This window comes from Typopeltis vanoorti, chromosome 11, assembly GCF_054136105.1.
Source record: "Typopeltis vanoorti isolate ZY-2024b chromosome 11, IOZ_Tvanoo_1.0, whole genome shotgun sequence".
In the NCBI taxonomy this organism is placed as follows: domain Eukaryota; kingdom Metazoa; phylum Arthropoda; class Arachnida; order Uropygi; family Thelyphonidae; genus Typopeltis; species Typopeltis vanoorti.
In genome coordinates this window covers 109,471,068-109,496,465 of record NC_143559.1, presented here as the reverse complement: position 1 = coordinate 109,496,465, position 25,398 = coordinate 109,471,068, and the positions used below count along the sequence as shown (strand labels likewise).

The following is a 25,398-nucleotide window of genomic DNA, read 5'->3' as shown; positions in this document are numbered from 1 at the left end:
ACACTTCACAATTTCTCAAAAATTGTGAGGTGTAAAAGAATCAACACCCCAGGATCTGGTTTACCTTGGAAAAGGGAAATAACAGTCTCCCTTTCCTAGGGTACTGATTACATGCTAGCCTGATGGATCTCTGGCTTTCTCTGTTTACAGAAAATTTACACATACTAGTAGATACATTCACCAGTAGTCACACCCTCTTAACACCTTAACTAATGGATGCAATCCCCCCCAAAATATTAAAATCAGTTAACCGCAATCTTCTCTCTTCATAACAGAGATTACTCAAAATCTATCACCATTCCATATATCCAAGATACATCCGAAAATCTAACAAAAATTCTAAGAAAATATGACCTCACAACTAGTTACAAACCACATAAGAAATTGGCATCTCTTATCCACTCCACCAAAGACTAGCCACTTCCTCTAGACCTACTTGGAGTGTACCAGGTCCCTTGCAGTTGCAAACTGTCCTACCATGGCCAAACAGGCAGGACAGCCAATATCAGGATATCCAAACATAAGGACTATATCCGGTTTCACCAATACAGCCACTCAGGACTTGCTAACATGCATTTGGACACACCACAGAATATGCTGGAAGAAGGCTACTTTATTACACTGCAGAAAGTACAAGTATGAAAGATTATTTCTTGAATAGCCTCACCTCTGAAAAACTTACCAAACCTCAACAAATTTGGGTGCATGAGACTGTCCCAAATTTGGCAAGCTTACATTCTAAGATCAGTAGCCAAGACAACCCAATATAGCCTACTAGGAGGCACTTTAGGACTTTAGGAGAGACTTCAGTTGCCTTTCTTCAGCCTCATTTGAGTGTCTGCATGCACATATCATTGCCATCTTCAGGGATCACAAAACAATGCAACATATTGCAGAAATATAGGTAGTTATTAATTGAAGTTTTTATAATTAATAATTTAGTTTGTTTTCATTTCCTAAAAAATTAGAAGGATGTCTAACCAGCATATAAGCTTATCTACAAGTACTACATTTAGAGTTCAGTCCACTAGAATTTTCGTATATATGCGATTCCCTCCCATGAAAGGTTGTAAACCTAATAGTACATTAATACTGTGAGAAAGGTAAGGATCTTTTTTGTACTTTTATTTTTGTTCATTTTTTACCTGGTCCACAGACCTACTCTAGAGGTCATGCTGGGTAGATATGCTAACCACTCGGCCAACACGAATGAGTCTTCCTCTATGATAATGCCATCATCAAGTCTGCACGCAATTGATGCAAATGTAACATTTGGCTTGACTGATCTTTCCTATCTCATCCATAACCTGGATGTTGCACCCTCCGACTATCATCTGTTTGAAGAGTGCACTCTGAGAATTGCACTTTGCAGATTGGAGGAACTCCAAGGTCAAAGTCAGACTTTCACAGGGTCAGCTCACTGAGCAGTGACAGTAGTGTATAGCAAATGATGGAGACTTTGAAAAATGACTGAATGTTTATGAAAGATGCTTCTGATTTCTAGTTATGATTTTTGCTTCATTTCCTCTTATAGCTTTTAATGGTCTAATGAGAATCAACAGTTGTCAGGAAAAGTAAAACTTAATAAAAGGCAATTATATTGACTTCTGCATAGAGTTTGTGTTGTTTAAATAGTGCAAGCCAAGGCAACTCCGATTCCGAAGGTCTCTATATTTTCAAAACTTTTTTAAGTTTCTTTTTACATTTGACTATAAAATATAGCTGGGTCCATAATATCTTCCATTTCAGTATAATAAAACTGTCATTTAATTTTATAGGGGACATTTAGACTCTGTAGCTCAGTTGGTATAGACGAAGCCCTTTGGTTGGAAAGAACTTGGTTTGATTCCCATCCATGATGTATGAAACCTTTATCAGGTTTTTTTTTTACTAAAGGTGAATTAGCTGGCCTCATACAGGGGTGGAAAGTCTTTTTTCCTCAGAAACTTGGGTGTTTCATCCCTCGAAACAGACCACTGATCCTGTGCACACATAAATACTTACTGTAGGACAAGGAAGGCAATGGGAACCAACGTTCTATAATCATTACTCCCTAGTAAATGAGCATATTGCTATCTCACGAACCATAAGATTGAGGAGGGAAGGGAGCATTTATTTAAAAAAACAATCCAACATAAAATTGGCAATTTTAAAAATAGACAGAAATAGGGGATGTTAATGAAACATCCTTATTTCATAGCCAAAGAAAAACTAGAAACTTTGAAAGTTTTTTTTTTTCCCCTTCAGCTATGAAATAAGGCTGGATCTTAAATATGCTCTAATTCTATCTATTTTGCACTTATTTCATTAAATAAAATAAAAATATGTAAATTTTATTTTAAATTGCGGTTTTAATAATCAAAAGGAATATGCAGGAATTACGATTTCTGTCTTTTGGAAAAAAAAAAAAAAAAAAAAAAAAAAAAAAAAAAAAAAAAAAAACTTAATACGCTGGCACCCTACCAGCATATTCATCAAAAGAAATAATTTTCTCTGCAAAATAAGTTTACTCGTTGGCCTTAGAAATCCTTCATTTTCAACAGCTTAGCATGACCTGTTATCCATAGCAATAATGCAAAGATATTGCCTCTTTGTCAAGTAGATCCTATATTTTTTTTATTTATTTTATTATGGTTTGATATTCAGTTTCATTGTTTTGGTTTACAAATTCATTGCTATGCTTGCATTTTTACATGATTAATCAGAGATGTTTACTTTTTTTTCCTGTATCATCCTGATATTTTACAAATGAAACTTCCAAATATTGCTTTTTTATTATTCAAAATAAAACTATTTTAAATTGTGGTTTTAATAATCAAAAGGAATATGAAGGCAAACCCGCACTATTTTCCAGTATTTTAATACTTCATATTATAGGCTTAAAATAAATGAATCCAAGATTTGCTTTTTTTTCCGAATATAATCTTTTCTCTTTTGTGATTTTCCATGGTGAGTGTGTAAAGTGAGTTGAAATTGGGAGGGACATGGAATATAAAATAATGGATTTACTAAGCCACGCTCATGGAGAATTTCACCGACTTCCTCAACAAATCATGGCCTTTGCAGCAGCCTTCAACTACTCGTGAGGTGTAGTCCAATATACAGTACTAGGTATCAGCCAGCCTGGAATACCCATTTTATAGCTGTATCCTCATCTAAGATGGCATTTGGTTGCTGCAGACCTTCCAGATGTCACTGAAGTTCAGTGTATGCTGTATTGTAGTGGCTTGAACGTGAGTTACATAAGCATTTCATTCTTCTGAAGACCCAACAAACATGCAATCTGTCTTAGATATCTCAGTAAAGAATGTCTACAGCCTCCTGTTTTAAACTCAAATTGAATGATACAATCAAGACAAGGAGCTAAATCTAAATGGAGAAAAGAGAAGAATGACGAAAATTGTTGGACTGTCGTAGTACACACTGCAGCCGTCATATTTATGTTATTGAGTAAGTTTTAAAAAAACACTAACAGTTTTTAAAATCTTTTATAAAATTGTATTGCTTTTCACTTTCTTCTTCCCAGTTTTTACAGATTTATTTTCTTTTGGTAGTTTTAGATTTTGTACACCTTTAACGAGTTTCTTCTTCTTCTTCTTTAATCTTTTGGGTTGATTGCTATTTTTTTGAAAGAATTCCCTTGTACTTTTACCATTTTCATTATCAGGCTGCTTCTTTGCTTGTTTTTTAATTTGTGGCTTCATTTTGACTTTGGTAATTTTCTGCCTGCAAAAAAAAAAGAAAAAAAAATGAATATTGAAAAACTGGCATAGAAGAAATCTGTTCACATAAAAGTCAAAAGATTATATAAATTTGTTGCTGATTTGAAAATAACTTAAATATTTGGTAAAAACATACATACTGATACATTTTAGAGAAATATTATACCATATAAACGTGTGTGTGTTTTATAAATGAAATCTCGTATGACATTGTTCATTATCACAGCAATTGTACTTAGTCATTTTTGGTAATATATATACTATAGAAAAATTTGTTTTATATTTAATATTGCCATTAAAATGGTCTAGGTGGAAACATGGTTAGACAAAAGTTGCTGCAAATTTTTTGCCAATAAAAATGGAATTATAAGAAACAATTTTTTTTTTTTTTTTTTAATGAAGCAATGGGGCACTTTGTAAAAATCTGACAGTGTCACTTCACTGGTGAATAAAGTGTTTCTTTATTCACCATTTAAACTGCTAGGACATTTGCTGAGTTATGGATCTTCTTGAAACAGCCCACTATAAACCTGCTGTTTACCATCATGTTCAGATACAATCCAGTTTCTAACCAGCATCAATATATACGTCATCACTAATGTGTGAATTGCCATTAATCTGCAGTTCTCTAAGTAATGTTCACATAACTGTACCTTTCAGTGAAAGTTGAAAAATGAAGATGCGCTTTAATTACACTGGCAGGGAAGTTTGTGAATGTCTAGGTGGCACTACTACCCTGCTTGTCAGCAGTCTGAAATGACTTGAAAACATCCTGTTTAGTCACTATGAGTTATCCACCTCTTGACTCACTTAAATTCTACATTTTGTGGATGGGATTATAAAAAAAAAATGCACAAAACAATTATGAAACATTTTCATTATAAGTAGAAGTTGCTGTAAAGCATTCAAATAAGAGTATTAAAAAAAGGAGGAGAGGGGAGAATTCTGGTTAAAGAATAATATTACACTGAGCAACAACAGAAAATTTCTGTTTTGCATTGAAGCTGAAATAAGTCAGTAATTAATTTCAAGAATCAAAATCATGTTGCAATTGCATTTCATATGCAGGCTACTTTAATATTACTGGAAAAAAAAATAGCATTGAAGAATGCGTGACCTTTAAAGTGCAACTATTTTAAAAAAAAAAATTTTTTTTTTTAAATCAGAAATATGAATATCTGTTTTGCAGATTTTCATATCACTTTACCAAGTTTAAGACTTTCTTGCACAAAATATTATATGATAACCACTGTTTTTTGAATTCTTGATACCACATTCTTTATTACTGTCTTCATGCATAGGTTCTGCCTTTTTTTTTTGTGTCCATTTATTTAATCTGATGTATAGCAGCCTCAGTATTAATCTGATCCTTCCATATTTCATCCAGCAATGCAAACATCAACACTCTCCTCTTCACTATTTTGTGCCAGCCTTTTACTGCATTATTAGTACTGACTTCATCTATGATTGTTCCATACACATTTCACATCTCAGTTAAGTATCATGGTTGAAGTACTTGTGCAGGGCATCAGTTAATTCCTTGGACCAAGTGTTCATTTGTTTTTGATCTAGCAATTGAATTTGTTGGTTGTCAAGCAGGTCAATCCAAGATATACTGGAAGGGGTACTTGTCGTCTGCGAGTCCCATACAACTTCATGCACCTGCCTTTTGTGCAACAGCAAATAAGCACACCATTGGTTAAGAAAATGCAACAGGGATGCAAGTCCAGACATGGTACTCAGAGGGATAGTTGTACATCTGTCTGCCCTCACTCTTTATTGTACTGTAATCAACTTATATTACATATAGTTAGATACTGGCCAACGAGATAACATGAAGTTATCTCATTGGCCAGTATCTAACTGCAGCAAAAGGTAATCTTGCACACCAGTATGCCCTGGAGATTATCTATCTTAAATGAATTCACTGCTGTCAAACAAAGGATATTTGCTTAAGCAAACTGGATGTAATTATTATATACAATTATGTTAAAATCATCTACTTTAACTTAAAGGGAAATTTAGCATTTTTATGTTGAGCCCATACACAGGAGGTTGGTTGGTCAACCTATAGTACATTAGTACTGTGTATGGGTAACTTGGTACTGAAGAAAAAATTGAACAACAGGCTAACTATATCTAAGTAATCAACACGATGACTAAATTAATACACATAAACAAGATTCACCCTTCCTATGTGTAGGATGGCTGGCACATATTTACGCTTGCTCTGATACACCACTAGTTACCTTAAATCTTGCACACTTGAGCCATATCACTTTTTCATACGTCAGTCAGCCATTCTTCTTAACCATGCTAATATTTTATAATCCAAACCCATCTTCTCCAATTTATGCAACAGTTTTCCATGCTGTATTCTCTCAAGACTTAGCAAAATCCAAAAGCATCAGGGTGTATCTATTCACCTTGTCTAGTTCAATGGTAACTGTCAACCCATTTCTGCATGCAAGATCTAACCAACTTTTCCAAAATCTTCACCACCACTCCTGAGATACTGATTGGTCAATGTATACATCAGTCTTTGTACCACCCTTGTGCAATGAGATTACCATACATTCTTTTCACTCCTACAGAATCTTCCCTGTTCTGAGACTCAAATTAAACAGCTGGTCAAAGGAATAGCCAGTTCAGCTGAATACTCTTTTAGCACCTGTGCTGATATCCTATCAGTCCCTATTGCTGGATTCTTATTCAGGTTGTGCAACAGCTCTAAAACCTCCTCTTCATACACCATGTTGATAGCTTTTAGCAAAATGGGTATGCATTAGTTGAACGTCTTCTGCATTCAGAAGAGTTATTCTTTAATATTCATTCTTTTTTTTTTTTTTTTTTACTTGTAACATAACGATAGGATTCTTTTGAGTTGTCTTTAACTTGCAGAGCCAGTTTCTTTTCATACTCAGACTTAGCTTTCCATATCTATATTTTCATAACAGATATCATCCACTTCTTAAGAATCGCTTGCTTAATAAGCGATTACACATCCATTTTGGCTCCTACCCTATTTATTCTTTTAACTTTCAGGACACATTCTGATTTGCATCATTAAGTATTTTTTAAATGCTTCCTATGCATTGTCAATATTCTTCCCATCCAGCAACTGATACCATTCTGCTGAAATTAGTATACTCCTCAGTTGTCAATTTAGTCACTTCTCAAGTGAGTACCACATGATCACTGTCACCAACTGGAAACAGAACAGTTATGTCTTTAACTGAAACATCCTCTGACCTTCTGTCACATGCTGCTTGAGAAAGTTGTCTTGCAACAGCTCAATAAATTCAGTTTCATTCTTCTCATGAGATTTTACTCCTACCAATCAATATTTGGATAATTAAAGTCTCTGATTATCATTACTCTTTTCACAAACATTGTCTCTATTTGATGATTTATTTTTTCATCACTAGCAACTGATCCAGCAGGTCTGTAATAACACTCCACTATGTAATTGATCTTGTTAAGATTCCACCTCACATCAGATGGCTCATTTCATATTCACTGCCACATGAAATACTGTTAGTAGTAGTAGTACTATAATCATAGGTCTCAACACTAACTGGATTCAAGTCATTTGATATCATTAGCAGCATGCCCTCTCCTCTCCTGTCTATCCTTCCTAAAAATACTGTGCTCTTTACATTCAATATCAGTTAACATATCTGATTCTGACGGCCATTAGAGAGCTAATGTCTACAATCTAGGGTCTCAATACATTGACCAAGGAAACTCGATCCCTTTGTTTCTGATACTCTTATCATTTGTGTACAGACATAATAATCTACCTGCATTTTCTTTTGTATACTCTTGTCAGCAGTCTGCATGACACAGTTGACAACTTGGAGATCTCTATTCTTCTCTAGCTTTATACATGTAGACATCTTTGCACACGTTTGATTGGTCTGAACCAGACGAACATAAAGTTGAAATCGTTCTCTCCTTGTAATCATTTCCATGATAATGCCCATTCCGGTCGTTATCACAATTATATAACATCATTGCTCTTACATTCATATTCTCACCATTCCTCCCATTATATTAAATACAAGATATGATTCGACAAATAACTGATCAATTCAGAAAGAAGTAGACAGGAAGTTAATAATGTAATGTAATAATACAAAATTGTGTAGCGCTGTCTGTCGTATTATCGTGTATGATCCTTGAAGGTACATATTAGGAAATAATAATGGAGATGCTTCCATACCTGCGCAAATGTTTGCATCAGAAATCTGAAACTAATATTCTGACCAAGAAAATGATCACTCCATAGCATACTTATAATGGCAATAAAATGTGGATGAGAATGCTTGTGTTAAGTGCTGCAGGAAAAATCAACGTAATGTTGTGATCTGAACTGTCTGGAGGATTAACAATATCCATGATATACTTAGTGTGATTACCATAAGAAAGAGATCAAGAGCTTTTGTAATTATATCACAAAGACCTTCTTGTAGAAAGGCTTAAACGTTGGTTAACCATGCTTATTAAATAATTTAAGGAATTTACAACGTACACAGGATATAAATTAAATTAAACTTTAATCTATATTTTCAATATTTCGGTAACGTCATGTTGCCATCTTCACAGGAACTTAAAATAAAGACGTGCATGCAGGCACTACACACAGTAAATGAGGACGAAGCAGGAAGCTATTATTTCTCCTAAAAGTCCTGATGGTGCCCAACAGCTAAGAATATCTATGTAGGTATTCTTGGCCGTTGGGCTGAAGGTCTTCTGATGTAAGTCTCCCAAATTTGGGGCAGTCTCATGCAACCAAATTTGTTGAGATTTGAACCATTTCTTAGGGCTGAGGCTGATTCCATGAATAGCCTTTCAAATTTGAATTCATTACGGTGTATTACCGTGGCTTTCTTCCACCGTATTCTGTGGCGTGTATCCAGAGCATGGTCTGCAAGAACAGAGTGGCTGTACTGGTGAAACCGGATGTAGTCCTTGTGTCCTGAAATTCTGATATTCACTGTCCTGCCTGTTTGGCCAAAGTAGGACAGCTTACAGCTGCAAGGGACCTGGTAAACAACAGGTAGGTCTAGGGGAAGTGGTTGGTCTTTAGTGGAGTGGATAAGGGACCCCAATTTTCTATATGATCTGTAACACGAGGTCAAGTCATGTTTTTTTAGGATTTTGGTAATTTTTTCCAAGGTGCCTCGGATGTAGGGAATGGTAATGGATTTAGAGTAATCCTCAACACTTTCTCAGCCATTGGCTGAGAAAGTGTTGAGGATGTGGTTTAGTTCTGTGGTTAGGGCATTGTCATTTGAACAGATAAGTTTAGTCCTGTTGTGTAGTGTCTTAATAACTCCATATTGTTGTGTGGGGGGGGGGGGAATTGTTGGTGAATGTATCTGACTGTATGAGTGGGCTTTCTATAAACTGAGAAAACCAAGGTTCCATCATCAGGCTGGCAGGTGACTAGCGTGTCTAAGAAAGGGAGGCTGTTGTTTTTCTCTTTTTTCCAGGGTGAACTTGATTCTGGGGTGTTGGTTGTTTAAGTGTGTTAGGAAGGAGAGGAGTGTATCAGAGCCATGTGGCCAAATAGCGAACACGTCATCAACTTAGCGAAGCCATGTGGTTGGTTTTTGTGGGGTCAAAAGTCTTAATAAAAAAGTTGGCCAAGGGTGGGGAGAGTGGTGAACCCATGGCTGTCCCCTCGATTTGTTTGTAGAATTTTCCTTGCCAAATGAAATAACCTGAAATATAGATTAAAGTTTAATTTAATTTATATCCTATGTACGTTGTAAATTCCTTAAATTATTTAATAAGCATCACAAAGACAATATCATGACATCTTCTTGTTAAATTTATGTTTTTTACAATATTTAGAAAGCATAATCTTTTAAAAAAATTAAAGAAACTAAATTTTGATGGGAAAATTAAGGAATGTAAATAACTTTCAACATTTGTTTTAAGTATGTAAACTTGCTTCTAATAAAATTAATGGGTTTAATCGCCCAGCTGACCAAGAAATTGTAGTAAAATGGATGTGACTACATTTCACTTCTTGATGTGTCTAAGACTTAAGAATTTCCTAGAGCCTAAAATTCTAGAAAAACAGAAGGGATTACCATTATAATTTCTCTTAGTTCTGATAAGATGATAAAAAAAAAACAGCTCATTTGCATGTTACTACACAAGTAGAAGTGAGTATTATAAGGTTTACTAGAAAGACAGAAATCAAGTCAGAGTACGTGGAGCATCATAAATGAAGTTAAACTGTAACAAGAAAAATTTACCTCTTCCTGGGTGGCATTCCAATTTGTTGTGCAGAAAGTATACTTTCTCTTACAGGTGCTCTGTTGGCTAATTGTTGCTTGACTTTCCTAATTTTTCAAATAAATCATATATATATTTCAGTTAAAAAAAAAAGTGGTATATATATTTTAATAGGATCAACTCCTCACAAGCAAAATGTTACTCTAAAGAAAATTCAGTATAGCACATTATCTCTTGGGTTTCTCTACATATGAGTGAGAATCGAATATACTGAAAGTCTTAAGATTGGCTAAAATTTTATAACAGTAATAAAAATATATTAAGAAACTAAATATGTATAATAAATTATGTTTATTTGCTGATAATTAAAATCACAAAAAAAAGTGTTCATGTCTTTACTGGATTTCTACCAAAACGAACACAAAAAAAGCTAGTAAAACAAACTGGAGCAGTTAAGCTCTATATACATAGGCTGTTCAATAAGTAATAAGACTATATTTATACAGAAAACAGATTACCTTTAATCGTCATCATTTACATGGTCTTTATCGAAGTAACTACTGTGAGACTCTATGCATTTGTCCCAACATTGCATCCACTTCTTAAACATGTGAGAGTCCGTTTTTTGAGAGTTCTTTCAAAACCGCTTCCGCAGCTTTTATACATGCTTTGTTGCTTTCGAAATGGTGGCCTCTTAGTGGTTTCTTGAGCTGAGGAAACAGCCAGAAATCGCACGGTGCGAGATCAGGACTGTATGGAGGGTGTGGTAGGATATATCTGTGTTGTTCTTCTGCAGAACGTCCACTACACAACCAGCAATATGTGGCCTTGCATTATCGTGGTACAATAAGAAGCCATTCTTCAGCAATGGACGCTTCCTTTTGATGTGCTTGATGATAATCGCTGCTGTGCTGATCATTGTCTCTGTGATGGACGTTGAAGGTCTTCCCTCACGTTCAAGATCTTCCACATTTTGCCTTCCTTAAAAGTTTTATGCCAGCGAAAAACACTTGCCCTCGACATTGCCTCATCGTGGAAAGCTTCGCGTATCATGTTAAAAGTGTCAGATGCCGATTTTTGCAAACACACACAAAATTTAATCGCAATAACGCTGTTCCAAGGACGCTTCCATTTCGAAGACTGGTCACGCCTCGTAGGCGCGCTGATGAGCACTTGCGTTTAGTCACGTAAAACTCTGGCACATCAGCCCATATACGCCATCTATCAACCTCTTTTGTTAATACAGACAGCAACAATTCTTTATTCCACAGAAATTAATATTGTGATGAGTGGTTTCGCCACAGTAAAATTAGTCTTATTACTTATTGAACAGCCCACATAAGATACAAAATATGGCAAATTAAAAGAAACACAGAATAAATGACAAATAGGTAACAGAAACATAAAACTTAGAATATTTGCAGAGTTTTACAGGAACTCTAAATTCAGTAGACATAAAAAATATTTGTATTAACTGTTGTGACTCAACGTCACAAAATATTACTAGCATCAGACAGAACCTTCGTTACGGGAGGATTACACAACGCCTATTGAGCTGGGTGGGAAGGATATTGGCAGTAGATTGGGTCAGTGAGTAATCTTATTAAACAAGAGATTTTCAAGAAAAGATTATGGAAGAAACACCCTATGCTATAAAAATTACGAGAACTGTAAGGAAAGCTAAGTTTGATAAAAGAATATGAAAGAGAGGTGTGATTGAAGTCTGATTAGTGGAATAATAAATTACTGACCATTTAAAACTATATATTTAGAAATTTATGTACATTTAATCATACAAATACAACATTTATTTTACAAATGGTATTCTATCTTTTTCAATTTAGCTACTTGAATACAAATTCTATCCTATCCTATGGTTCTTCTTTATGAACTGGTCAATAACATCGTCAATGTTATTGACCAGTTCATAACTTAATTTTCCCAAGCAACAAGCATACTTGTAAAGGCTGGCTACAGCTATGTTGACCGTGTGGCCTGTGTTTAAGCAACAGAGTGAGACGACGTGAAACGGCTATGCATGCGCATGAAATCACAGTGCTGCTGCAAGGACCTGTAAGCTGCTACAACCAAGCAAGCCAAGCTCAATTATTGCTGCGCAAGCTTAAGATGTCTTCTGTCTACAAAAAATAAAAGCCTAAATGGAATGCTTATAAATGCATGCATTTATTATCAAATAAATATTACTTCTTTCTCAATTAATGGGCTTGAGCAGCAAGCATGGAGAATTCACCCCTGCTCTGTATGCAAAGACAATCTAAAGAATTCTATTATTATGTAGATGGTGTATAGATGATAGATGTGGAAGAGATTTTTAAATAAGTGATACTTTGCATCCGCGCGGTTAGCCTAGTGGCTGTGCGCTTTGCAACCAGATGCCTGGGGAAGGAGTGTCCTATGTTTGATTCCTGTCGGTGACGTGAGGAGCTGAAGGATCTTCCTCAGCCATAGCCAAGTTAGCCGGTCTTGGGTGTGGACAGTAGGGGTTTTCCCCCAGTTTTATCCTGGGGTTTTTCATCCTGCAAAGCAGGCAAACTGGCCTTGAGAACTCAACACTACAGGACATAGGATACACCGGATTGACCACCTTATCCTGTGAATGGTTTGAGGTCCGATGATTAATAAACCCTCAACACTGCAAGGTAAAAGGAAGATGATGAGTGACACTTTGCTAAGCGCTATCGACCTGAAGTAGGTGATATGGAGTTCATTACTACATCTACAGTGAATGATGTGACTCATGCTTATGAAAAGGAGATACTAGAGCTATTATAAGACAAATAAAATTCAGCTATAAGAGACTTATGGGATTTCAGCATGAATGCTTAGAGTGTTGAGCAGATCTGGCTGCATAACTGAGTCTCAGCACAGAGAAGAATCCAGAGGAGTTAAAAAATAATGTATGATAATCCCATTGCACAAAGGTCAAAGGTAGCAATAAAGACTATGAACTTATCAGTATCTCTGTAGTGATGGATATTGGAAAAGTTGATGGCTCACATACAGACAGAGGAATCTATACTTTATGATAAGCAGCATAGGTTTATTAACGGAAGGCCATATTTGAATAACTTGCTCACATTTTATAATAATGTTAAAGGGTGATTAGATGGGAATGGATATACCATAATATTACTGGAGTTTTGAACAGAAAATAGCAAAGGCTGTTGCATAAGTTTGAGTATACGGATTATAAACTATTAGTTTGGATAAGAGAATAGCTGACCAACAGCTATGAAAAGAGTGGTGTATAGGGGTGAGAGATTACAAGAGATGGCTCATTTATCTGTCTAATTGCTCTCCTCTGTATTGAGTCAAGCATTTTGTGGGAGCTTTTAGAAGCCCCCACTCCAAATGTGAGAACAGTATTCAATAGCTAGGTGGATTTGTGATTTGTATAAGGTTAACAGCTGTTTTGAGGTGAAATGTCTTGAGCAAAAGAGAAAGCCTAGTTTTTTGGAAGCTGATGCAACGGTTGTGATGTGTTTGTGCTTGATGTCAAGGTAATTCCAAGAAGAGAAATTTCATCTTGTCTGGTAATTTGGGTGTTATCAAAAATAATACTGGGGGAAAATGGTTCTTTTTTGTGGGTAGAAGTGGATTTTACTAGTGTAAAACCCAATTCTGTCCACAATTCAAAATAAGACAGAATTGGGTTTCACTAGCGTTGAAGTTGACAAGGTTATCTAAGCCCCATTGGAGGATGGCTTGGAGGTCCGAATTAAGGGACGTTGTGGTTGGTGTTCTGTGGGTTGAAGTGAGTTGTGTAGGGTAAGGTTTATCAAATGAAAGGGAGGAGTGCAATGTGCTGTCATCTGCAAAACTGTGTATTGGATTGTAGGTCACTGATATACAGAAGGAAGAGGGCTGTGAGAGAACTGAACCTTATGGGACCCCAGCATTAGTTTGATGGTAGGAGGATAGGGAGCCATCTATCATCACACATAGTGTGTGTCCAGACAGAAAGCTGGCAATCCACCTGCAGAAGTCCTGAGAAAATCCAAATGATGGAAGTTTGCTTAGTGTGCCAGACCCAGTTAAAGGCTTCAGTGATATCAAGTGCAACTACTTGGGATTTGCCAAATGTCCAGCAATGGGTGATATATGAAAGCAGGCCACTTGTTGATTGGCATCGACAGAATCCGTACTGATGGTCGCTTAATAACTGGGTACCTTCAAGGTAGAGTAGGAGTTCAGAATTGATGATTTTTTCCATCACTTTAGATAGGATTGAGGTGAGTGAGATAGGGCGGTAGTTAGATGGCAATGATTTGTCACCCTTTTTAGGAATGGGTTGAATATAGGCCAATTTCCAGGCTTTGGGATATATAAGTGGAGTAAGAGAGTATGTACAGATGGCATAGGATAGGAGTCAGTTCTGCTGCACAGACCTTCAGGACAATTGGAGGAATGCCATCAGAGCCAGGAGCTTTTTTGTGTGTAATTTTGACAATAGGTTTATGATTTCTTTCTAGCAAAAGGATACAGGGGGGGGGCATTGTATGTTGGGCAGTTGGAATGACTTGGGGGGCATTTGCCATTATCAGTTATGCATGCATTGGAGGCAAGGTGTGAAGCCAGGAGATTAGCTTTTTCTGTGGGTGATATTGCAATTGAGCCATCTGGGTATGGTAGGGGCGGGAGTAGTGTAGGGCAAAAGTTGGGACCAATTGCTTTGGCAAGAGACCAAAAGGCATGGCTGCCACTAGGATAAACTGCAAGTTTCCTGCTTTTTGCCCATTCAAATTCTGTTTTGAATCATTGATAATTTTTTTGCATCTGTTTTGGGCTTCAGTATAGGCAGTGAAGGAAGATGGGGTTCTTAATTTGAGCCAGTTGTGGTATGCCTGATTTTTCATTTATACAGACTTGGCACATCTTTTGGAGAAGCAGGGTTTGGATAGGGGATGGCAGTTCAGAGAAGCATGGGGAATGTATGTTTTCATGCCAGTGAGGATTACTTTGTGTTGACCTTGGGTATGCAGTGTGATATTGCTTCCTCCAGATATCCATTGACTATTCCATGTGCACTGAACATCCTTCCCTTGCAGATCTTTATGCCATGGTACTGCTTCAAGCTGCCTCTTAGTGTAATCATAATAACCCGTCTTATAGCTCCACATAACATACTCCTTTCCTAACATGAATTTCTACATGTTTTGCCTACCTCCCAAGTCAAGACCTCATGATCACTTTCTCCAACTGGAGGCAATGTAGCCACCTTAGTTATTTACAGGTCTTCTGATTGTATAACCAGACCCAATACTCTCGTACCCCCGAGTCCCCTCCATCAGTTATGCTTCAAGTAATCATCTCTCAGTAAATGTATAAATTCCATTTCCTTCTTGCCATGTGATCCTTCCTCCTTCCAATCTGTCTCCAAAGTTGAAGTCATCATCAAATTCCTGCCATGTACCCTCAAGTGGTGTACAGGATATGATAGTACTACATGAAAAATTTATATCATTACTAACTTCCTATCTACAATTTTCCTCCAAATCAGTCTGTTACTTGTGAAGACTCCAACATTATCAGATCTTATATTTCTATCGTCCAAGGCACTTTTTACTGTATCAATCCACCTATATCTTGGTCTTCCTCTGGGTCGTTTTCCTGCCAACCTGGACTTGGACCTGCTTTTCCTTTGCTTATTGCTTAATAACATCTTCAACAGGAGCATAGGCACCAATAAACATTGTCTCCATTTCCCATTTTGAAATTGCCTGCCATTCATGGAATTTGTCTTTGTGTTTTTAGTATTGAATGCTCTAGTTATTCCTTCTTGATCACTCTTGCCTGAAAAAACCTTTGACATAGATGTTTGGTCTGTGTAAAAGACTTGTATATTCTATAAATATTTCCATGTAAAATGTTCATCTGAAAGAGCATCAATAATTCCCCTCATTCTGTACTAAGCTCATTGGAACACTGACAGTCACCGCCCAACATCCTTTCACAGTACACCTTGAAACCCACATAAGTTTCTTTTCCTCCTCCTTCATCCCTGCTACTGCTGTACTGTAGAACAGTATTTCCCAAGGAATACAATATATAGGCTTTTAAATTGAATGTCAACAAGTTTCTCCTTTCCCACTCTACTACCCATATGTCATTAGTAGCATAGGCTGACCAGCCACCCTCTCATATATGGACCCAACATAAAAAAAAAAGTCAGGAGGGTAAAGATATGAAACTGGTGATATGCATAAAAGAGTAGCTGATGGACAGATACCAGAAAGTAGTATATGGAGAAGTAAGTTGATAGTGGTGTGATAGTAACAGGGCTCTCTTCTTGGATCACTGCTGTTTAATTTGTACATGCATGAATGATATAGGAAATAATTTGATAGGGGATATTCAGTTCTTTGCTAATGAACAGTTAATCAAGGCGATGTAGAGAGCTTGCGGGATGATTTTTAAATAGGCTGATAGTATATGCAAAAACATAATGGATGTCAATTTAATGTGGAAAAGTTATGCATTTTGGGATACAAAGATTATAACCAGTTCACCACATTAGGAAATTCATGAAGCCATTGATATAGGAAATATTTGGCTAGAAGTGGCATTCTGGAAGTTGGGTAAGAGTATTATTAGCATGGGTGTGAGGAGTACATTTTTTGCTTGTAGAGTGATAAATGAATGGAATGGGTTCCCTGGGTTAGTTGTGAGCTCTGTTAATGTTTTCGAAAAGAGATACAACATATTATGTTGATAGTTTGGGTCTCTCATGATGAGTCTTAGGACTCCATGGAGTGTTGGAGTCAAAAGACTCATTGCTGGAGACTCACACTAACCATTATTAATACAATACTTATCCTTAAATTCATTCACTGTCAGGGCACTCACAACTACTTCTGGCAATCCATTCTGCTCATTTACCACTCTCCAAGCAGAGAATCTGGCCTGCAAAAAAAATTTTTTTTCTGCCAATCTTACAGAATCCTTTTAATAACTTATACATTTCTATCATGTCCCCTCTCCATCTCTCAACTAAACTCTGCAACCTAGACATCTTCAAACTATCCTCATAGGGAGCATTCCACATACTTGTCGCTGAATCCTCTCCTCTTTCCCAGGAAACCAAGGTGATCCAATCTGTGCATTGTAGTGCAGCCAAGCCATAATCTTATAAAGAGGGATAATACCCTTTCTATTTTTACTTGGCAATGTGATCTTCAACATCCAAGTAATCCTTGGAGCTATTTCGCCAACTTTTGCAGTAAAGTCATCAATATATTACATAGTATGTAATTTTTCAGGAGAGGAAGATGGTTCATTTGAGATTATATAGTGTGAGATATAGGCCATTTGGACAAAATATATTATTGGTTGCTACTATAGACCTAGGGGACAGAACCATACTCAATTATTTGTAGATGAAGACTATTTATATTTATATGTTTATTTTGGTTGTGTATATGCACACACACTTGTAAACAAAGCTGTGTAAAAGTCATAAGACTTTAGTAAGAATACATTAGATAAAAAATCATGAAGATGGCAAAATATTCTAGAGACTATTCAAAAGCTTAGAAATAGAGGAAGGAATAAAATGAATAAGAAGTCATAAAGATGACATAAAATCTACATCAAGATTTCTTGATGTAGATTTCTGTGTAGTTTTTGTTACTGAGACCACATTGTAAATAAAGAATTTATTAAAAATAAACAATTAAAAAACCAAACAAGTTTCATGTGTCTTAAGACTTACATCATCAAGGGTAATGGTACATAAACGTTTCACAGAACAAAAGCTTGTTGATGATTAATTACACATATTAGATGTTTTTTTATAACTTCACAACTGTTAAACAAATTGATAAACCAGAATACAAATGATATATTCGTTACTGTATGCGTGTTGGAACATTGCTAGTTGTGTCATGTTCTGTGGTTCACATGTGCTATATCCTAGGTCTGTAGCAGTTAAATTTTTGATGAAAGCAGACCACACGATGTAAAATCAAGCCTCGATTTTTATTGCACTGTGTAGAGATCCTAAACATTTGTGAGGCTTCTTTAAATTTTCTTGTGAAACAGTTATCAATATATAACATTTTTGTTTGTTGCCAGAGTACTTGATGGCCAGTAGTGGTTGTGTGGAATGCTAAACCTGATTTGTATTCCCTTCTTTTTTCGACGTATTTTACATGTTCAGACATGCAGATCTCTTCCGACCTTCCTGTCTGGCCTATGTAGCAAATGCCACAAGAGCAATGAATCTCACAGACACCTAGTCAAGGCTAAACTTACCCCTTTTAACCTCTCTCTAGCAAATTTTAAAGTTTTGAAATTCCTTACATGCAACAATCATTTAATTATTACTAAAGTAGATAAAGAAAGAGCTGCTATAGTTAGAGATGCCTCTGATTACAAAAGAAAAATTTCCCTTCTTTTATGCAATAGAACCACCTATCAAGAAATTGATCACAATGCCACTAATAGTAGATTGTTATACTGGTATTGTATAACGTTCGTAGAAGGTATTTTCTCAATATCTTCAGACATCCTCTTAGGATGTCTGAAGATACTGAGTACCCATTATGTATTTATTTATTTTTAATCAGGGTTAATATAAGCTAATAGTAGTTCTAACAAAATGAGTCTTCAGTTTTTGATAGTATTTTCACCCCACCTGACCAACTTCGTATTAGGCGGATCCCCCTCTTTTAATGTTTCCAAAGTATTTCAGCTTTTTTTCTGTCAACACCTTTAAGGAGTCTTTAAGTTTTACCAGTCCTTCTTTCTAGCACCCATCTGTTTGTCCTTTCAGTATATAAGATTCTCAACATTCTCCTGTAACACGACATCTCAAAAGCAGCTATCTTTTTCCTGTCAGACTTCTTTAGGTTCCAAGTTTCTCATCCATAAGTCACTATTGAAAAAAATAGCTACATACAGAATCCTCAGCTTTGTTCTTGTGGAGATAGATCTATTCCTTCTTCCAGATTTTAGACATGTCTCTGACTTTTGTTTTAGCCATTCCTAATGTTCTTCTGAACAGCAATTCTTCACAATGACAGATTCCATGCACTCCAAATTTGCGGATTTCCTTGGTTACAATTGTAAATGAGGAAATCTGCCACCTATCTGAATTCCTGTCTTAAGCTCATCCAATGCTACATGCATGATGTCCTCAGCATAGATACTAAACAGGCAAGGAGAAAGTAGGCATTCTTGCCTAATTCCTTTGCCTACCTGAAGCCAATCAGTTAATCGAACACATGTTCTTAGTGGCTTCTTGCTCACTGTATAAGTTACCACCCTAATAATTGGTTGAAGAAACAAATTATTTTAATTACCTCCCACAATATCACATGCTGAACATAGTCAAAAGCTTTGGAGTAGTGTATGGAACACACCTCCAAAATCTAAGACAATGGATCTGATCTCTGGTATCCTTGCCTTTTCTGAAACTTGCTTGTTCCTTGGACATCTCTGACTCAACTTTCACCACAATCCTATTTAGAATGATCTTAACCCTTTGACATATAAATTATTTTTAAAGTTGGAACAGATAAAACTACTATTTATTTAATTCATGTGATTTATTTCATTAATTGTTACCTTATTATAAAGAATATTAATAATTTTGCAAGGTATGATACTTTTTGAAGCACTTAGGTAAATGTAACGGTATCAAACATTTTTTACATTGCCATGTAGTCTCACTTCTTACATTATGCTTAGCACATACATGGCATCTCTTTGCTGGATGTTGCTTTTTATCAGTATGGGGTATATGTTCAGGGAAATGTGCCCAATTTTTTGCTTGCAGTCTAATTGGGTAGTCCTTTTGCGATGGACATCCACGGGTACTATAATTAGGTAAAATTAGGTAAATATTTGACAACATATCTTCTGCTACGTTCAAACGGAAATTGACTATTGTTAGTTTGGAATATAAAATATAAGCATTGTAAATAGCGATATCCATCAAATAGAAAAATATTTTCTTGTAACCTTTGACGCATTTTCGCATAATTGGAAAACAAGCAAGTAGTTGGTCTTGCCTATCAACACCGCCCATTCTGCAACTGTATTCAAGAACACATTTAGGTTTTATTCATCGCCCCTCTTACTTCTCCTTACTTTTCCTGTATCTACCATTTCTTCTTTTGAATGCTTTGTGCTTATCATGTAAACATCCTTCTTATCGCACCAACGTAATGACAAAATTCCTCGACAAGATAAAGTTTTTGATTCGCCTTTTTTATTTTATATGTCGTCAATTTCTTAGGCATATTCTTGCGATTTTTTCTAACTATTCCCACAACATTTGTACTATTTTTTCTCAAGAAATAAAATAATTCTGGTGAAGAATACCATATATCCTTTTCCTAAAATAGGTTCGGCCAACTCCATGACAACATTTTGAGATGCAGGTGTATCGCTTTCCGGACTTTTATCCTTTCCTGTAGAAATTTTGAACTTTGAACAATATCCAGAGTCTGATTCACACAGCTTGTAAAATTTTATCCCAAATCGTGCTCGTTTGCTAGCTAACTGTACATAATTTAGTCAACTTCTATATTTCATAAGGGATTTGTCAATTACTACATTTTTATCTGGTGTATATAATTGCCGAAACTTATTATTCAGGTAGTCGACTATATTTCGCACTTTACATATTTTGTCGTCTTTCTTTATTGTTTCATTATCCACAAAATGGAGAAAATGAGATATAGCCAAGAAGCGTTTACAAGGGTGTCTCGACCACAGCCCTCTTTGACCAATACATGTCTATATTAGATTTTTTTTTACCTGTGACATAATTATACATAATGCAAAATATACCTGCAATTTGTCACTTGTTATTGAATACCATTCTTCAAGCTTTTTAGTAATTTCCTCGTTTATTGCTTGAGCTGCATATCTATTAGTTTCTGTAACTATCATGTTAAAGAAATAATCACAAAGTATTTGTTTCAAAACAGAAAGAGGTGTTGGATTTGCACCAAATCTTAGCAAAGCAATTGCATTGATGCCGGGAATTTCCGTAAATGGTTTTATAATAGGAATATTTTCCTTTTCTTGCCAATTCCATTTTTTCTGTTACATCGGAATCATCGCTACTAGACGATATCGGTCTCAAACGTTTACGAACATTGCCTCAAACCGAACTTCCACTGCTGCTGTCGCTATTGTTACCTGACAAGTCAAAAATGTCAACACTCTGATGATATAAATTTGTCTCGCTGTTTTTATTCAAACTGTCCTCTCTGCTTTCAATATCACTTTTTCGGCTAACATATTATAAATATTTGCAGACATATTAGGGACAATAATAAATTGCAACACAAACTAACTAGTGAATAGAGTTTATATGCATATATATTCACTGCCTAACACCCTAAATTCATTTGAAATTGACATGAACTTCATAACATCTGCGATACGTCAAAATCAATTTTGGTGCAATAAACAAAACACGTGTCACAGACGTTTTTGTATGAAATTTGTTTGAAATTGATGCGAACTTCGTAACATCTGCGATACTTCAAAATCAATTTTGGTGCAATAAACAAAACACTTGTCACAGACGTCTTTGTATGTTAACGGGTTAAATAAAATCTTGCTTCCATGAGAGATTAAACTATCACCATCATCAGATTCCTGACATGTACCCTCAGGGGATGTACAGGATATTATGATACTACTACATGAAGAACTTACATAATCACTAACTTCCTATCAACAATTTTCCTCCAAATCAATTTGTTACTGCCAAGACTCCAATATGATCAGATCTTATCTTAATATCTTCTAAGGCACTTTTTACTATTTCAATCCACCAATATCTTGGTCTTCTTCTGGGTCTTTTCCTGCCAACCTGGCAGAGAACACATTTTGCTAATCTTTCCTCGCCCATTCTGTTTAAGTGACCATACCACCTGAGATTAGCTCTGCCAACACATTACTGGATGCTAACAATGTCAAGTTCTTTCCTAATATCCTCATTTTTAATATCATATTGCAATTGATGTTAGCTGTTCACATCCCTAATCTTTCTCAGGAATCTCATGTCTATGGTCTCCAGTCTTTGATCAAGTGTTTTATTTCTAACCCAGCTCTTAGATCCATAAGTTAAAACTGGCTTGAACACTGTCATGTATACAGCTAATTTAGTGTTTTGACTAATTTCTCTTTTATTCCATATAAATTTATTCAGTTGACTTCCAATCATTCCAGCTTTGTTGATTCTGTTGTCTATTTCCATAATTTATCATCTTCACAAAAAAATTGTGCCTATGTAGCTGAAATATTTTACTTGTTCTATAAGTTCTCCATACACAAAGCAGTTGATATTTTCAATGTTTCTGCCAATTTTCATTGTTTTTGTCTTGTTATTGCTGATTTTCATACCAAATTTATTACAACAGTTATTAAATTTAGTCAGGGAATCTTGCTGACTTGTGCTGGATTTATTTAATAGTATAAGCGCCTTCGTAGCGCAATTAGAAGAACGACGGTACTTTGCGCCCTTCAATTAGAAAAGGCCTAAGTTCAATTCTCATCATGATGAGAGGAATCTTTATATGGACTTTTTCAAATGAAGGTAAGTTAGCCGATCTCATATGGAGGTAGCAGGGTTTTTTCTCCCGGAAACTCGGGTTTTCATCCTGCATACAGACAAATTGGCCCTTCAGAACATGCAATTTACAGACAAAAAATACTAGCTGTGGTGGTGGGCAGTAGATGACGTTGATGTAGGTGATTGGTAGTAGAGGTTATGTATAGCAGTGGAGATGGAGAGTTGTACAGTAGGTGTCCTCCCGTGATGAGTCTTCAGACTCCTTGGAGGTGTCACTAATAATAATATCTGCATGAAGTATATTGATATCAAAAGTTCCTTTAAAAGTTAACTACTAAAACACCTATCCAACAAAATGAATAACTTGTGTAGAGCAAGCTGTTCAGCATGAAATATTTGGCAGAATGATTACTATTATTAACCAGTAGAGGCATGCAATTTCAAGTTTTGAAATGAAGAAACCCAAACATCAGATTTTAGTTACATAACTTACTTAGATGGTTTTTTTAGTTGTAACATGTATTCTGGAACTTTGCCTCCTGCATTCTTTATTACTTGAGCAATGCTAGTTAAAAATATTAATAAAATGAATAGAACTGCCTCAAAATAAATCAAAATATCAATTTTTCATATTTATTACTTTATAGTAGGATACAGACTGCACAAATGTATATTGGGTTTATAAACATTATAAATATATCTTTATGCAATACAGTGAAGTAATAATTTTGGGCAGCAAAGCAGCAGAAAGATTGGGAAAGTTATTAGATGATAAAAGCACACAGTAAGAATGATGTATTGGAGTTGATCAACAATATGTGGAAAACAGGTAAAACTAAATGCTTTAAAAAATGTTTTGTTGCAACTCTAGATGAAACGCATTCATTATTCTGATATTTAGAAACTAGTTGAAAATTTTATACTTTAAATAAATGAAGAACATGACTAATATTTAGGTTTTGCAGTGATTGTTAAATGGTAATGGTTGGTAAATAGTAATTTCAATATTAAAAGAAATAAGCTACTCTCATTACACTCCTTACATGCTATAATATTATTCAAAAATAGAAATATACAGAAGTACTATTAGAAAGCATTATCCATTAAATCACAACCAAAGTTGAATAGTCAGATGTCCATTTAGGTAGTAGATAAGAATCATCTAGTGTAACACTACCTTGCTTACGGGATGCATGAAGTAGCTGGCACCATGTTTGATCTCTAGAGCAGCCATTCCACTCTTATTTAACAGGAGGTGTTCTAAGTCCAAGAAAAAGCATATAGCAAGTGACTTGAGGCAAGAATGCCAGCTAAATTCTCAGCCTATGCTGAAACACAATATATGCAAACAACCATCAACAAATTGAAATCTGAAAGAGTAAAATGTAGAAAATTTGCCTCCTGTAACATTTAGTGTTATCTGCTGGTTAAATTAAGAAACTATAGACATGATGCTGAAAGATGCTGGTTTAGTAGGTGGTGATTTGCCATGGTTGCTTATGCAGAAGTCAGAGGAGAATGATGCCACCTTTATCTTCAGGTGTTGTTACAGTGGTGTGTCATGATAAGAAAGATAGAAGTACAGAAAGAGCAAAATTAATGACCTTTGCAAGTGATCAGAAGGCCTGTACAAATGGACATCATGTCCATTTGAACTTAACCAGCATCTACCCTAGAATATGGAAGCAAGCCTATATACAGCTCATTCAAAAAGAGAGCTAAAATCTGCTGTTTAATTAATGACCTAATGTTTGCTCTAAAATAATGAGGATTATCATCAACAGTCAATTTCTTCATATCTGGCAGTCCAAGAGTATGGATTATGCCACTCTATATTCACAGAAGATCATTAGTGTAACACTACCTTGTTAGGCATATACCATCTGCTTCTGGACACATCCAATGGAAAGGTCCCAAGAAATCCATGATTTCGAGCATTTAATAGGTATGGCACGGTCTCTACTTAGGAAATTGCCAGTCTTTGATCTACCTACCGCTATTTATAATTTGTAGCCAGTTTCTCTCTGACATGTCATGATAGAAGGCTTCCTCTCTTTGGACTTCTCTATCAATGCAGGAATGTCCCAGGGCTCTTTCTATGACTTACCCTCTTTCTCTTATAAATTACTAACCTTCTCTCACTGACTTCAAATCCTATCTATACCTCTTTCTTTTATAAATAACTAACCTTCTCTCACTGACTTCAAATCCTATCTATAGTGTGTTTATAACAGTACACTCCATTCATTCTACTTATTTAACAAACATTGTAGTGAACACCTAAGCTTCAAGCTGTTCTACAACTAATGCCTTAAACACACCTTCATACCATTCTTCAATGGTATGAAGGAGAACCCTAGTCACTTTTAACACTACCAAAACACAGTCCTGCCCCTTTGCAAAAGAGATCTCAATTTTCATCTCACCTTGCTTTTGTTTATTTATAAACAAATCACTAGACAGGATCAGCTCTCTTTCTGGACTGACATTTTCCTCTAAGCACATCATACATAACTTCCTCAGCCTCCTATAAAAAAAACTTAGTGTCATTTTCTGCTTAAGATCCAATTTTTCACCTATCTACACATAAACTCTGTACAAATCCAGAATCTGTGCAACCTTAGAATAGTTTCATATTCAGGTTGCATCTAAAAAAAAACCTCCTTAAAAACTCTTGATGCTATCCAGGAGAGCAATCAGCTGATCAATGATCTCTCTCTCAATAACTTCAACTGCCATTTCACAGCCTGCTATATCAACTTTATGTCTTTTCTACAGGTATTTTCATGAGCATTTTTCCACTCCTCTGCTATCCACTGAACATGCTAAAGCAGTAGCAAAACAGTATAAACATCATCATCATACGTA

General features: G+C 35.7%; 1 protein-coding gene across 2 annotated transcripts in view; it reads right to left on the bottom strand.

Annotated features, from left to right (window-relative positions):
• Positions 1–3,475: 3,475 nt before the first annotated feature.
• The window catches only part of ais (DExD-box helicase 52), a 115,894-nt gene continuing 93,971 nt past the window's right edge, over positions 3,476–25,398 (bottom strand). For both annotated transcript variants that reach the window (XM_090400148.1, XM_090400149.1), the window contains exons 12-14: positions 23,024–23,095; positions 9,995–10,081; positions 3,476–3,726 (exon numbers count right to left, since the gene is read on the bottom strand). In XM_090400148.1, coding sequence (XP_090256274.1) covers positions 3,489–3,726; positions 9,995–10,081; positions 23,024–23,095 — 397 coding nt within the window. In that variant the 3' untranslated portion in view covers positions 3,476–3,488. The remainder of the gene's footprint in view (positions 3,727–9,994; positions 10,082–23,023; positions 23,096–25,398) is intronic.